The 15,365-nt window shown below is 34.4% G+C and overlaps 1 protein-coding gene across 1 annotated transcript; it reads right to left on the reverse strand.

Annotated features, from left to right (window-relative positions):
- Window positions 1-5,093: 5,093 nt before the first annotated feature.
- On the reverse strand, window positions 5,094-9,619 carry LOC110450500 (sodium-coupled monocarboxylate transporter 1-like). Its single transcript, XM_021498052.1, has 5 exons — window positions 9,587-9,619; window positions 8,259-8,371; window positions 7,804-7,874; window positions 7,406-7,492; window positions 5,094-5,333 (listed from the first exon to the last, which is right to left on the reverse strand). The coding sequence occupies exons 2-5, from the start codon at window positions 8,344-8,346 to the stop codon at window positions 5,094-5,096; spliced, it is 486 nt and encodes a 161-aa protein (XP_021353727.1). The 5' UTR covers window positions 8,347-8,371; window positions 9,587-9,619.
- Between the last annotated feature and the right edge of the window lie 5,746 nt (window positions 9,620-15,365).

Raw genomic sequence — 15,365 nt, forward strand, 5'->3', positions numbered from 1 at the left:
TTGACACATTACTAACTATTTCTGTGATTTGTAATGAAGTTTGTCTGTGACACACTCATTACAACTAAGGATATATAGATATTTTTTTTTTATATACATTGTAATATGATACATTTGTATATAATTTGCTTATTGATTTCTAATATTTTTATACTCTCAGTTGTTCTCTTCATATTTACTTTTCTAATGTGTTATTAATCTAGTAATTTGGCTAAAATAACTATTTATAAATCAACAATCATTTTTTGTGTGTACATCTCCTTTTGAAAGGAGTTTTACAAAACAAGAACATAACATGTTGTCCCTTAAGTCAGTATAATAAATGTGCTTATCCTTGTGACATGAATCCTTACATTATTTCATCCTATGACAAAATATTTCTCAAAGTTATCAATTTCACATGTCTAATATCATATATACCATTTGAAGCATTCTGATCATCGTCTCCTTGTTGCGTACTGCCTAAGAATGAAAGCTTAGCTGAAGATACTATTTTAAAACAGAACAAATATAAATTCTTTAAATTGACTTAGTTATCCTGGTTTGTTTAAAACCTGTCATAAAACAGTGATTCAACAGTCTTATTCTTTTCTGCAGATCAACCTTTTCTCTTCAATGAACAAAGGACGCCCCTTGTTCTTAATTTGAATATGTTCGTAGAACTATGCATGCAAAAATCAAAAGATATTGTAATCAGATTTACGTTTTGAAAGAGATTGCCAACGTAAGTAAATAATATAATTCTCAAAAAGATTAGACGACCAAAACAGTTAATGCAATATTGTTTAATTATGTATTAAGAAAGATTGACACAGCCACATTTGATTTTTTAAAAGGAGAATCGTTAGTGTCCCCTGCTTTGTCGACGACGCCCGCCATGTAGATCTAGATCGAACCCAAGTAATATTACGTCCTCACATCGAGACCTCGGGTAGTGACAACAAAACCACCAGACACTCTAATGAGCATAATAAAAAAAAACATTGACTCTCATATTTAACAAAGAATAGCCAATAGGGAATCGTAAGCGTCCGCTACCTCATCGACGACACCCGCCATGTAAATCTAGGTCAAATCAAAATAATGGTATGTGGTTAAAGAGCTATCGGGGTAATGTAAACGGGCCAACATGGAACATTCATGAGCATAATCAAACATCTCGAAATTAAAATCGCACAATGAAACAGACTTTCTGACTTCAGATCATGGTGGCGACTATACAATTTCAATACATTTGAATAGTCTACCTCGACCTGCATCTCTTAAAATATCACGCGTTAAGATTGTCCCTGGCCTTCAACATAAGTCAGATACAACGTGACATCGCTAGTAAGCACGTGTATATTGTATCAACTTCAATAGGTTATTGAAGGTTATATCCGTAGGTTGGGGAAGCGGGGTTTTGATTATCAAGGAAAAAGTTCATGCAAATAAACATATTCTAGTGCAATAATGTAACATCGATTTCTAGAAATGTCTCTTGATATACGTAAATAATAAGGAACATTAATTTTATATTCAATAAAGTATTTTCATCGTATGCAAGAAATGATGACATTTAAAAGACTCAATCATCTGTATGTTAGAATGACAGATGTTGTATTATCCAAGTTTGACTCTGCTTCATTTATGATTCATAACGACAAAAAATCCATCGATTCGTTCAAGCCTCACTTTGAGTAGGTTATAAATGCATGTGAATACATCTGAAGGTACATGTTCTATCTGCATAATATCGAGGTAACAATTGGGTCAAATCCAACTGTTTAAGACAGATAATGCTGCTTCAGTCTTTGAGTATATTTTCTGAAGCTCAAATTTCTAAATCTGTCTCCCTGACAGTTGTCGTTTATTTTATTTTGACAGATGATTATTTACAAACTGATCAACAAGGTAGGAAGAAGCCTTGGCTTAGCATGTGTAAGGAATTATTGTCATAACGAACAGTATTTTGGATTCGAAACTCTGGTTTCAGGAACGTTGTGAAGATATCTTATCAGATCCCGCTCCAATAATAGAAATACATGTAATATACAATGATGGACTATGCTATCCTTCAATTTGGGATGAGTGTAAGTGTAAGAGGGTTACATGTAAATTGTTATATAACCAACCGGTCAATTATGATTTCAGGACCTGAAAGAGCAAACATCACGTTGATCTCGGTGAACATTTCCTCAATTTCTAGGCCGGTAAATAATCAATTAATCAAACCGGAAGTCCATCATTGTGTAAGAAGAAAGAGCTTTTACCAGGAATCGAACAAGCAATCTCCAGCTTCTCAGTCCGCTGATCTTAAGGGAAATTCCTCTCCTGATTCGAATTGCATCCATAAGAAACGCCGATCCCCATACAGATGCAGGGGGAACTGGCTATAACGATGTAATCGGCGATATATAGCGCTGGAGATGGAACGAAAACGAGATATGTTCTCGTCTCACTTAAGGAAAACACACACCTATAGAAATATCTATATACCTGGCTGTACCATTTCATTTTATTTGCAATAACATATTTCTGATATTTAAAAGGTTTGTCATAGCTGTTTATATATCATTGACAGAGTCACTATAAATAAAGTATTTTCCGTTTATACTCGTGTCATGCAGTCTTATTTCATATTCATTACATTTTTTGACTTCATATCGATTGTTTTTTTTTTTTTATATGTATAGATGTATAAATATTTATATCTATTTTATATGTTAACCAGTTTCTTGCTCGATCATTCAATATTGTCAGGGAATAGCTATATAGACAACACATTCTTACTGCTCATGCATACTGGTTTATTATTTTGATGAGTAAAAAGATATATAAGATTATAAAATATGGTTAAATAAATTATTCACCAATCAATATATTTGTAAGAAACAAATATTCCTCTCGTGTATTACATCGTGTTCCAATTATTAAGTATGTAGTGTTTATGAAGACAAGCACCCATCCAGCCAATGACCACGTTTGACGTTACGAAACTAGTGTATTGTTCTTTCATTGAAGCTTTGATTGACATGATTGATGCTCCATTCTCATTGTTTTTACTGTTTTTCAGCTCGAGATTTTCGGAGGCGAAATCACATGCATGGATGTTGTATTTAGATAAGTGATCATTCCTCTACAATGAGGAGTAACTGGAAAGAGTTTGCCATACTATGTAAAAGTTGTTTGTTTTGGAATTATTCGGTCCATTTGGTCTAGAACTTAACCATGTTCTAGACTAAGTCGGGATTAACCTATCTGTTTTTGGTCAATTTTCCTTTTTTGATTCAAATTTTTAAGATAATAGCAGCAATCCTCTAGTATAATCATATTCTTTATAATTTATATTATTGATATCTGGCTGACTCAGACAGATAGTTTCTCCCACTGAAGGGTTACAAATATAATGCACTCGCGTTTTCGGCGGTAGATTGGGGAAATGGCGACCTTTCATTGTGGTACTCAGATGTGGTGTGTGGTTTGTTCTCAATAGACTGGCTCGTTGCTGTCGGAGGAATCTACAAATCAGAACAAAACAGTTTTTCTTATTATGGTCACTTGGATGTCTTATACTAGGAGGAGGTAAACAAGTAGCAAACTTCAGCTGTGGATTCATTAAAACTCAGGGGCTGGCAGCCAGTCAACTTGATTATATGAGTATCGTCATAAATAATGTTATCAAACTAATGTTTGATTTTATTTTAGACAGTCAGTAAAACCGATATTATTTCAACTCTTCAACTTGTTAAATCGACTAAAAAAGACTTGATAAGAAACCAATATTTGGGAAACATCTGTTTAAGTGCGAGACATACCTTATCATCCATTTCTGCCAAATCGTATGTTGAGTTGGATTTCAGGCCATACAGTTTCCTAAAGATCGGGAAGATAAGGTGGGCTTCCACAGGTTCTCCTCGATCACCACCTATTAGTGAAATATAATATGACACTGGCTAAGGGTCATTTCCATTCGAAGTCTAAAGTGTGAGGTGTTTGTTCCGTTCAAAGTTTGTGTTAGCGGTGCGTTTACAAAATAACAACCTCCAAGATACGTGTGATTATTTGATTACAGTGATTGAGGTTGTCTCAACTTAGAACGTAGTGATAATTGATACGACGGATGGTCTCTTTAAAAATGAATTATGTTTCTTTTTATGTATGGTTACGAACCTGAACACAAACTGACGAAGATGCCAATGATCAGGGTCAGGAAGAATCCCATAAATCCGTACCAGACATAGGAAATGTTGTACAGGAAAAAACCTTCATTTGATCTTCAAGATTGAAGAATAAAAATATGAGGACGATATCAATTTACTTCATATAGAGCCCGAACGGATATCAATGTTAGCAATTGGCAACAACATTTCATGAACAAATCTCATCTCGACCTCTTTATTCAGAATTTTTGTTTTTGGTTAGTGATATAAAATTCTTAATAATAACGATTGTCAGTACTCTATGTAACTTCAGTTATATATACCCTGTGCTTTCAATAGACCATTCAGAGTAAGCTTTTGACTCCCCGAGTTGCGCTTCGACAGGAAAAATAAATCTTTGACTTTTGAAAACGCTTGACATCGCAGATTATCTAGAAGCCCAGATTATCACTATAACAAAATTTTGTTATATAAGGTTACTATAATAAGTAAGGTTTTTATTTATAAAATGTATATAACTGTGATGAATCACAGTAAATAACAATAAGCAAATACCCTACAACACAATGGATTTACGGCATGTTTACCTTTAATGTGTCATTAAAATTTGCGTTTAGAAAAATCTTGTATATTTGTGTAAGTTTTTTACCACCAAATAGTACTTTTTTTCGTTATACAAATGAATAAATAATATCTGCAATTAGAAGAAAATTATAGACTTCCCACACAAATTAACGGGAGAAAAAAACCCAAATATTATAAGCTCAACGAAGTTTAAACGCTACCAAAATCATCATGCACCACGGCCAAAATTACACGTCTTATGACGAAACACTTAAAATGATTGAGGTTTGAAACGAAATAAAAATGTATACAATTTTCGAATACAAGTTTCATCGTTATGTTTAACACATTTCACATATATTGATAAATGCAGAACAATGATATTTCTCACGTGACTTGACTATTTGATGGCATGCTTATGTGTCCACCTTCATCGTACGGAGTAGAAGTCATCGTTGTGTTATAAATGTTCACCAACGACGCATTCATTGCTACCGTGAGGTTGTTGGGGAAACACCCACTGATAGGGTTCTGGATTAATTTAACCGGCCGCTTCCCATATAACTGGGCTCCAACTGCTATCCATATGTCGAAGATTAGAGCTGTCATGCTGCCAACAATAGCTCCCTGCGATATAATACATAGGTTATTCTGATTTACACATAACGATGTGATCCCGTTTAGGGTTGCCGAAGTATATCATTTTACACATAGGAATTCGATTCATTAAATCGTTGGTGATAAAGCCGACTAATATATGTAACAGTTCCGGAGCCTCGGTCTAGCTACTTCAGTTACTTAAGTATTTTTAAACCTTTACTATATAATCACATGGCGGGTATATAAAACATCGTGCCGTCTTCACGCTGTCAAGTGTCCCCGGTAATATTTCTCTCATTCGGAAACTTTGGTTTGGTTTAGTTTGGTTTAGCATTGTTAACGTAGGGGAGTGCAAGATACAAGCTTGAAGTGTATGCGTGTGTGTTTTGGGAGGCTGCAGTATGTTCGTGTTTGTCTCCTTGTGATAGCGCGGAACTGATGCCGACTTTATAGTGCTACCTCACTGCAACATACTACCGAAGATACCTAGCAGGACACCCCGCCCGGTCACATTTTACTGACAACTCCTAAATTGGAGCGTTAAGCAGGAGTAGAAACTACCATTTTTACAGACTCTGGTATGTCTCGGCCAGGGGACAGAACCCGAAGCCTTCCTCACAGGGGCTAACGCTCAACTAAAGGCCAAAAGTGAGGCATTGTCAAGGGAGACATTAGGAAGAAGAAAGCTGTTTAGAAATAAGAGAAAAGATAAGATCCCAAATTTAGTCGCCTCTTACGATCATGCAATGGGGACAGCAGGTACAATTCGTACGCCCTACCAGCAGGGACTCATTCGGAAACATTGGCGAGAGCCATCAAAGCGTATTTCCGAATGACTGAAGCAAACAACAACAATGACACGTCAACCTAATCATTTTTACAATTATGTTATTGTTTGATTCCGGAATTATAATTCATTAAGTGTGTAGGACTCACACAACTAAATCAGCCTATCAACAAGTGTTTCATACGATTGTAATCCCTACCTAAGATTTGTTCCGGGTTAATACATTGCCTCTAAGTTTTTAAATAGGTAATTGTTGACGTATTTTACATTGAATGAAATTTACAGATATTTATCTTTACAAAATATACTTATTGTAGATTTTAATTTGTGATGGCAGATTGATATGGGGTCAAATGTCAGGTTGTGTTCCCGTCCCACTTCACCGGTTTTGCTTATAAACTTCATGTTGTCAAAAGCAGACGCCTGTAACTCTCTGATATGCCACTAAACCCGCCATAAAATGACCTTTGAAGCCTTTGTCAGGTATGTATCTGTGAATGTAGACAGTTGTCACTGGTGTTGAACTTCAAATATTAACGCTTTTACCTCAAAAGCTTAGTAAATTATTTAGTTGTGTGAGTCCTATATCTATTTTCACAACATCCCTTGTATATGACAGGACCGAATGGAATTTATAATTTCTACTTTTAAACCTGTTCTATTTTTTTTTTTATAGTTACACAATTATTCTAAAGTGATTTGTTAGCAAAATTTTCAGAGAATCAGCTCCAATTATAGATAAAAATAACTTTATTTACCCATATGAATCCATATCATATTCTGAAAATTTACTAAATATGTATTCTTGGTAACTTATCCTTTATATCCATAGGGTGGAATGCCAATGTGTAGGATTGGTTGTCAACAAATATACACGATTTATTGAATTGTAAATATCCAAATCATCAGAAAATGATTGAATAATAGTTGAAATATATTTATTGCTCAAGCTTAGATTGAGTTATCTCCACTACACTGCTTATTTGGATTGTTATGACAGAATATATGTAATGTGTGTAAATAAGTTTGGAAAGGACTTAAAAAGGACTAGTCTGATGTCCAATCCAATTAACATATATAAAGTCAATACAATATGTTGAAATTGATAGCATGCATTGCCCATGAAATCAGAAATCCAATCGATTAGTTGCTTCATCCTCGTGAAGCATGTTTATTCTTGCAGAAATCAAAGAATTGTGTTCTCTTATGACCGATGACTTTATGTGTATGAACGGATATTACTCTCTGAAGCGTGTTTATAGAATATTTATGATAAGACTCAGTGCCTTATGATTTATTCACGATTACTTACTATCCAGTTTGCCTTGGGCATCATTCCGCCAAGAAAGAAAAGCCCTCCCAACGGTCCACCGCACGCCCCAAACACGACACCCGTCATCTGTCTCACAGTTACAATTAAACATTTAGATGAGACCCCGTATACTTCTTCTGAACCACAAATGTAATCAATATTTTATTAAAGTTAAACATATGACAAAAGAATGAGAAATCGATAGAGAGCGTTTAAAGAAAACAAATATCTTAAGAACTTCCTCACAATTGTGTTGTTCAGACCTTTGACAAACACGATGAAACTTAACGGTTTAAAACATCAGTATTTTAAAATAGTGCAAATAAAATATATTCAATTTATATTCGATATCCATATACTTTCGAAAGTAACAAGTTTTCGCTGTAATTAATAGTTACCTGTATAACTGAACCAGACATAGAGTTGATACCATAAGCCAATCCAATAACCGTCAGCCCGTACATGATCACTACAGTAAGAACACCCATTTGAAACAATTTAAAGGTTTAAGTGTTTCTATTCATATGTGAAGTTAAGACATTTGGGATCCCCGTTCTACTTACTAAAACTAAAAATATGCATCATACACTTATTTTTCCAGCATAATTATACCTCCAATTAATCATCTCAAATGAAGAAGAGTATATTTTAGTTTATCAAAAACGAAATGAAGGGTAGGTTAATTTATATAAAAAGCACAGCGCAGTGTGTCATAGATCCTTAATAGTTGTTTAAAACAACGCAGAGTAGCTTCACTTAGATAAAAGGAGACTTTCATATGCAGCTTTGGGAAATCCAATAGTAATAATCTAAAAACATGAATAATCGGTGTGTAAACCTATGTCTAACTCACCAAATAGCTTTGCTACTGATGTTTGTGAAATCCTTTTCGAATTCTTTACACAGTCACCAAGAATGTCCTCTACAGTATTGGCAGCCATGGAGTTGATTCCGGACGAAAATGTACTATAAAATATAATAAAATGCCTGAAAAATAAATCCAAAGGCAGCTTTATGACATTGGTCAACCTTAAACAAGGGCATCTTCCACCATGAGGTCCAATTTAAACAATCTGCATTGGAATACTGAATGCACTTACGCTATTCCCGGGTAAAGGACAAGGCGGAACCAGCATACTGATCGGGAAAATAGGCTAGGTTGATTGCTTATAATTTACTTTATATGATAAATACATAATTATATATTATCTTTCAATTACAGCCAATATTTTAAATAAGACTTGGGTAATTGATATTAGTGGATATGTGACTTAGCATATGTCTACAGTTGTATTTGAACTTATTCATTTAGCTACAATATCTCATTAAATTACAGGTCACGAATATTGAACGTATCATCAAAGGCCAGTCGTATTAAATAACAGTAATTACAAATTTATATGTGAAGCTCGAAACATTTTCTGAATTAAAAGTATAAAAGTTTTTAATATGCATTTAAGATAAATTACATACGACATTTTAATGATAATGTTATTGGTCAATCTTTTATAAATCTTTTAAAATGGCAATCAAAATTGATATTTCTTTTTTTTCCCCTCGAATGTGTCATGTTTACAATCAGAATTTAGATTTCCAGTAATATTTTGGACGGGCTTATGCCATTATTCTCCCGTTTTCTTGTGTCTCCCGTTTTAGCCGGGAAAGATCCCTAGGGGGTGATAGCCTCGTGCCGATTAGCACGTGTTCAATTGTGACGTCATTAAAATTTGTCACCGGTAATTGTGACGTCATCAAAAGTGACCCACGTGTGTTTAGTTTACAAACATGGCAGACTATTGTCGGTTGAGTTGTGACTGAAATTATAGGATAGGAGAAAAATAATCATCCCCTACCTTGAGGGTGTAACAAAGAAATCTCCAATCCTCGGGGTGATTTTGTTGTTTGTCTAACCCTCGGCACAGCCTCGGGTTAGACAACCAAAAAACATCACCCCTCGGGTTGGAGATTTCTCTGTCACACCCTCAAGGTAGGGGAAGATTATATTAATCTGAGCAAAGAGTCTGTTTTTGCTTTCCACTGAATGGAATACTGTTTAAATTTCAGTGTCAGACAAGATGTTAAATCCTTTTTTGCCGCAAAATGTTAGTATCTTGACATAATAATGGGAAAAATAATCCTACACGGAGAAAAACAAAAGAATCAACGCTTATAAAACATTACCTAAGCGCCCCGCTAAACAAACAGCTGATGAATATTCCTGACAAACCGGGAAGTGTTCGTAACACATCGAGCACAAAAAACGGCACCAGCTAAAAGAAAAGAAAAAAATATGTCACGAACACTGCACATACAAGTTGTGCCATCATATACAAAGAGGAAATTACACCTATGTATCAAGAGAAATGAATAGCTGCGGTGTCTGCAAACTCAGCCTTGTTAACTCTGACTGCGTATAAACTAGCGTATACACAGTGAAAAAAGGCTCGGCGGATTGATACTTGTTTAAAATATGGCGCCGTTCACGCTTCAGCGAGATAACAGTCCAATGATAACCAATGCTTGTATCATTCACCATCTAGATACATAGAACATATTCGGGATCCATTAAGTCTAATTATACAACAAAAGAATGCTGACAAACTTCTTATTCCATGGATGCACATTCAAATTTCTTTGGCGGTAAAGTCAACAATTGCGGCTTCGTTCTAACCGCGTCACTCCATGAGTACATGACGACCGTTGTAAATGAATAGAAAAGTTCGAAGGGCTTCTCATATTGCTTTATTTAAAATTAAAAACCCATAAAAGGAAATGAATAGTGATGTTCATTGCGTATTTTCAAAATGTACTCATATATTGATGTAGATTCACTGAAACTTTATTGTCCTAGCAACCACGGCTACCGTAGTTACCATCGTGGCGACCGGCTTCGACTTTTTTTTCTGCGTAATGTAGCATTTAAACAATTTTTTAATGTAAATATAAGGATTGACCTTCATTTTGACGGCGTATACGGTAGTGTGGTAACGCGCACCATATACTATGTTCGTTGCCAATTACGTTCATACTACCGTATGAAGGGCAATCCTTAAATGAATGTCATTTTCAAATCGGTATTAATAACACATGTATATTCCTACATGAGGCGTATCGCTGTGAATGAGGTGTGAGCATTTTAAAAGGTTATAAAATGAAATTTCAAAAGAAAGTCGTTGCAATAATACTTTTTTTTTTTTTAAAGCGTAGGGTTTACATTATTTTCAGTGCAATTAAGAAAAAAACAGGTCTACATAGCATTAACATCGAAAGTGCATTATTCACAAGGACAGATAAACATTCCATCGTATTTTCCCCATCTGACAAAACATTATAACAAAGTTTTAAAAATGCTATAAACGTGACACACCAGTGTTAAAATATTTTTTCTTCTAATATATTAATCATGTCGTTACAGAATTGCTTATTAATACACTTTCGAAAAATCATACTGTAAAAGTCTTTTTTGCACGGTTGCTTTTTTCCAAGAATTTGATATAACAGTCAATTTGAGGGATTAGGGGATTTTACAGATTTTAGACCAAGTGGCTATGGCGCAAATGTCAACTTTAAGGGAAGTTTAGATTGCTTCCAATTTCAGAAGATTTCATTTTCATAGATTAAATGGTTTCAATTATACCACAAAAACCGCGAAAATAAGAACCAAGCGGAAAATAAACCTTTACAGTGAAAAGTGAATTATTATGATAATAATTATAATAAAGGCTACCTGATTAAAGTTGGAGATGAATCCGCCTTCGACTGGGTCACATCCCAAAACGTTGTAATACGAGTACACAAGGATACCCAAATATCCAAGCATTACAAAAAAGGCAATTACAACGGGGCATATCGACCAGAGTGCCCTGTACAAACAAAATAGGATTATCAATATGGTGCAGGCGTTGATAGTGTAGTGAATTTCGGGGAGAGTTTTCTCCATTAGACTTTTAACCGCGCCTACAACATCAATGTGACATCTCGGCGCGGTCTCTTGACAACCTGATTTCTAACAGAACACATGACATGTGTGTGATTTTCTGCCACTTTCTAACTGATTTTGGGACCTGGGAGCAGTTCCCTACTCCATGTAGAGACGGTGTGTGATATCACACACCACATTTCCCTACAATATTGCGTATGTGTTTGTGCATTACAGGACTGTTTGTAGCAAATACGGAAGGGGATATGTTTAATGACCATTAGTTTCACTGATGAGTTCTAAACTGACGAAATGGTCACGTGGTGTAGTAATGATGCTAATTTGATTGATATTCTGCATTGACACATTTTTTCGTTTTCTCTTTTTAAATTTTTGCTTACTTACTTCGTGTCTCTAGTAGCTTTTATATATGCTCGAAAGTATTATAGATTTTGTTTATAATATTCATGAGGTATTATATATTATTCAGTTTAAGGACTTATAATCAAGTACATGTATGCTTATGTGAATAATGAATTAATTAGTATTGAAGAAACAACATTATTAGTTACACAAATTATCACAGTGTTCTGGAAACGAAATACCTTCTTTGCATTGACAACTAGCATTATAGCATAGGCCAACCATCTAGCACAGCTTGCTTCTTTCATAAGGCTATCAAAGCAACTATAATTTTATTGGTTCATGCAAAGTGTTAATATGGATTTTGATACCAGATCAGATTTATATAGTGATAGAACCAACCCAGACTTAAACAAACGGTCATACAGCAGAAACTTTAAGTCTCGGCAATTGGTTTTCTGAGAAAAGACAGCATGTGGAATTTAATCAAATACGTATCTGTTAAATACTGTCTTTTCATATTATATTTTGTAGATCATCACAAAGCAACACAATGTCTACAAAACTAGATCTTACAGTGTTTTTTTCATCAAGAAGTGGGGAATTAATATGATTAATGTTTTTATTACACTTTATTCATGATATATTAGTAATAATGAGTTTGAGTAGAACTTACTTATAAATTCGCTGAACTGAAGATATATTTAATGCTATAATCACATATAAAGGTAACACTTTTTAAAAGTGCTGACAAATAAGAATGGGACGCTCTATTCAATGCATCCAAAGCGCAGTTTCTTTTGTTTGTTCAGCTACTAATGCAAACAATTATAGAATAAATGATTGTTCTGGAACATTTATGCTACATGCACTAATTATAAGCTATTAACTTTTTACATAATAGCTAATATTTTATCTGTAAGTTTACAAGATAAAAGCAGTAAACAGTAGAATAATGATATTACGTCATATATAACGCACGCTTTTGATACAGTTATTGTTCAGTCGATGCTCTTTGAAGGAACCCCCCCCCCGAAAAAACCTTAATTGCTGTCCGCCTAATTATTATTTATATTTCATTCGTTTGACAGAATATACTGATAATTTTTCTCGTGCTTCTCTTTCTCTCGAAAGAAATATTAATAAATCGGTATTCAACTATATTGTAATGAATGGGGAAGAAATTAGCATCCTCTATATGATATAGATAGAAAGGGAACAAATCCAAGCATCATATATTGGCAGACTGTACTTCCAGGGTTTGTCGTTTGAACATTGTTTTCATCGCTCGCACGTATATAAAAACTCGATTTTATCTACGTGCCAGCGATGAGAAAAATGTTCGAACGACAAACACTGAAAATACTGTGTGCTAAAGTGATTTTTATCTATATACTACTACATTAAATATGTATATTTTTTCCATTTAAAAAAGTCAACCATGTTTCCCGAATGACCTCTTAGCTCAATGGTCAACGATCGGAAGTTTTCGGTATGTGACAAACGTAGACAAAACGAAAATTTTCACGGAAGAATACAATGAACTGTAAACTTTTGGTGGATATCACTTCCGGTTTATGACATCACCTGGCGCGAGTAGAAGTTTTCTTTTGAGAAATACCTTCCCAAATGCCTGAAAAAGGGAAAATTCGTTCTCAAGTTGTTCTCACGTTATTCTCGAGTCGTTCTCTTCTTCTTGAGCATTCTCATTCTGACAACCCATGATAATGAATTTAACATGCTTTTTGCAGGTGGTATATAGTATATAGATTAATATAGATGTTTCCTAATCAGTTTGATATTATTGTTGCCCTAGCCTTGTGTGGTCAGATGATTTGTGATATGCGAGTCACAAAACATTTTCACCATGTACATTTTAAATATCTATAACAAGATCTTCGATAATGTTTTACTTCAAACGTAGGATGGAATACATGTTTTTTAATGTTATTAAACCCTATCAATGTCCATCTTCGATGACTTTGGTCAACAATGTTTCTGTAATTATAGCAGATTTTTGAACAAAAACTGCGCATCTGGATCGAAATTAGCATTTCGCCTATAAAGGGTATACTTTGGTATCATTTGTCTTACCAAATATTGTTGAGTATTCTATAAAAGGTGAAGTAATATAGTTATCAACTCACACGTAAGCTGACTTAAGACTTCGAAGTGACGAAATCCTCTGGATACTAGCTTGGGTACACCAGCTCGGCAAAGTACCGAACGTCATTCCTATCCACAAACCCCAGTTTGTGTGACGAACCCTTGGATCAAGGTCAAAGCTGTGAACATCCAAAAACAAAACAAGTTGGACAATGTGATATGCTGTGTCAGGTCATCATTATATATAGGCTATACCAAAAAATAAAATATCGTTACTAAGAACGATCAAAATTTAATCTGAAAAATATTCAACAAGCCATTTGTTAAATATTAACTTGTCAGGTGTGTTTATCCTTTTTCCCCCTTCAGTCAGGTAAAAGACAAAATATTCCCCAGACACGTCACTAAAACATTACTGTGTTTGATCGACTTTTTAAGGACTTTTAAGATTAATAGTCTCAATCTTTTAAAATGAAACTCATCAAAAAAATGATTAAACACTGTAACATTTGAACTGATATACTTGAAAAACTCCAGTCTTCGTCCCTCAGCTGCGATTCCAAAAACGGAGTGCCTTGTCCCTATAAGAATGTTGCCCTGGTCAGAAAGAATAGTAACACGTGTTTAGGGTAAATAAATTGATTTCATCCGTAGCATAAGCGATTTCCATTGAAATTGATTTATATATGTATAAGTAGCATAATGAACCTTAATATTGAAATTCGGTTGAGGAAGTGGTGCTAAATGAATGTCACAAGCAGCAGCTTCCTATTCACGTACACGATATGCCAAACTAAATAACATACAATGTGGTCGATAAGTTCAAATACATATGGTAACCTCTTTGCTTGTATGTATATAGCAATAAAGATTGATTTAAGTCATTGTTACTATTTGTGTATTATCTAATTATCAGGGTAATTTGAACTAACAAAAAGCTGTTTTGAATACCTTCAACCGCAAATTACAAATCTTGTTTTATACTTGCGTCCACCACATATTTGTTTTACCTTGATTATCATTGCAGATTTTATTGATGAAATGAAAGACGCTTGTTTCTTCTGAACCACCGGGTCGTGTTCTTTTTCGAGTGTAACCATGTATTTCTTTTGACATGCAATAAAATACTATAAACGTAATATCCTTCTATTGAACATTTTGAAACCTTACAAACAATTTCTATTACCTGGATGATGACTGCTGCCAGACCAACAAACAAAACAACAAACTGGAAAGCGTCCGTCCAGACAACACTCTTAATTCCTCCCTTAAACAACAAAACATTACCGGGTGTCAAATACTCTTTAATTTTGATGATGTGTTGATCTTTGAAAGGAATATATTTATATGTAGTAAGCAATCAATCAGGTGTTTCGATCTACAAGTCTCAGTCCCTTATTCCCTTTTATGGTGATTTTATTGAATTTCAGACAATAATACAGCCGAATTGTGGTAAAATAATCAAGAATTGTGTGATGACCTTAAGATACGAGTGCGATAGAAATATTGACTTTCCGATTTTGCAATTGTTGTGTTTTTCAGTTTGGATTTATTACCCCTGTTCGATCTTTG

Source organism: Mizuhopecten yessoensis, unplaced genomic scaffold, assembly GCF_002113885.1.
Source record: "Mizuhopecten yessoensis strain PY_sf001 unplaced genomic scaffold, ASM211388v2 scaffold5229, whole genome shotgun sequence".
Taxonomy (NCBI): Eukaryota; Metazoa; Mollusca; class Bivalvia; order Pectinida; family Pectinidae; genus Mizuhopecten; species Mizuhopecten yessoensis.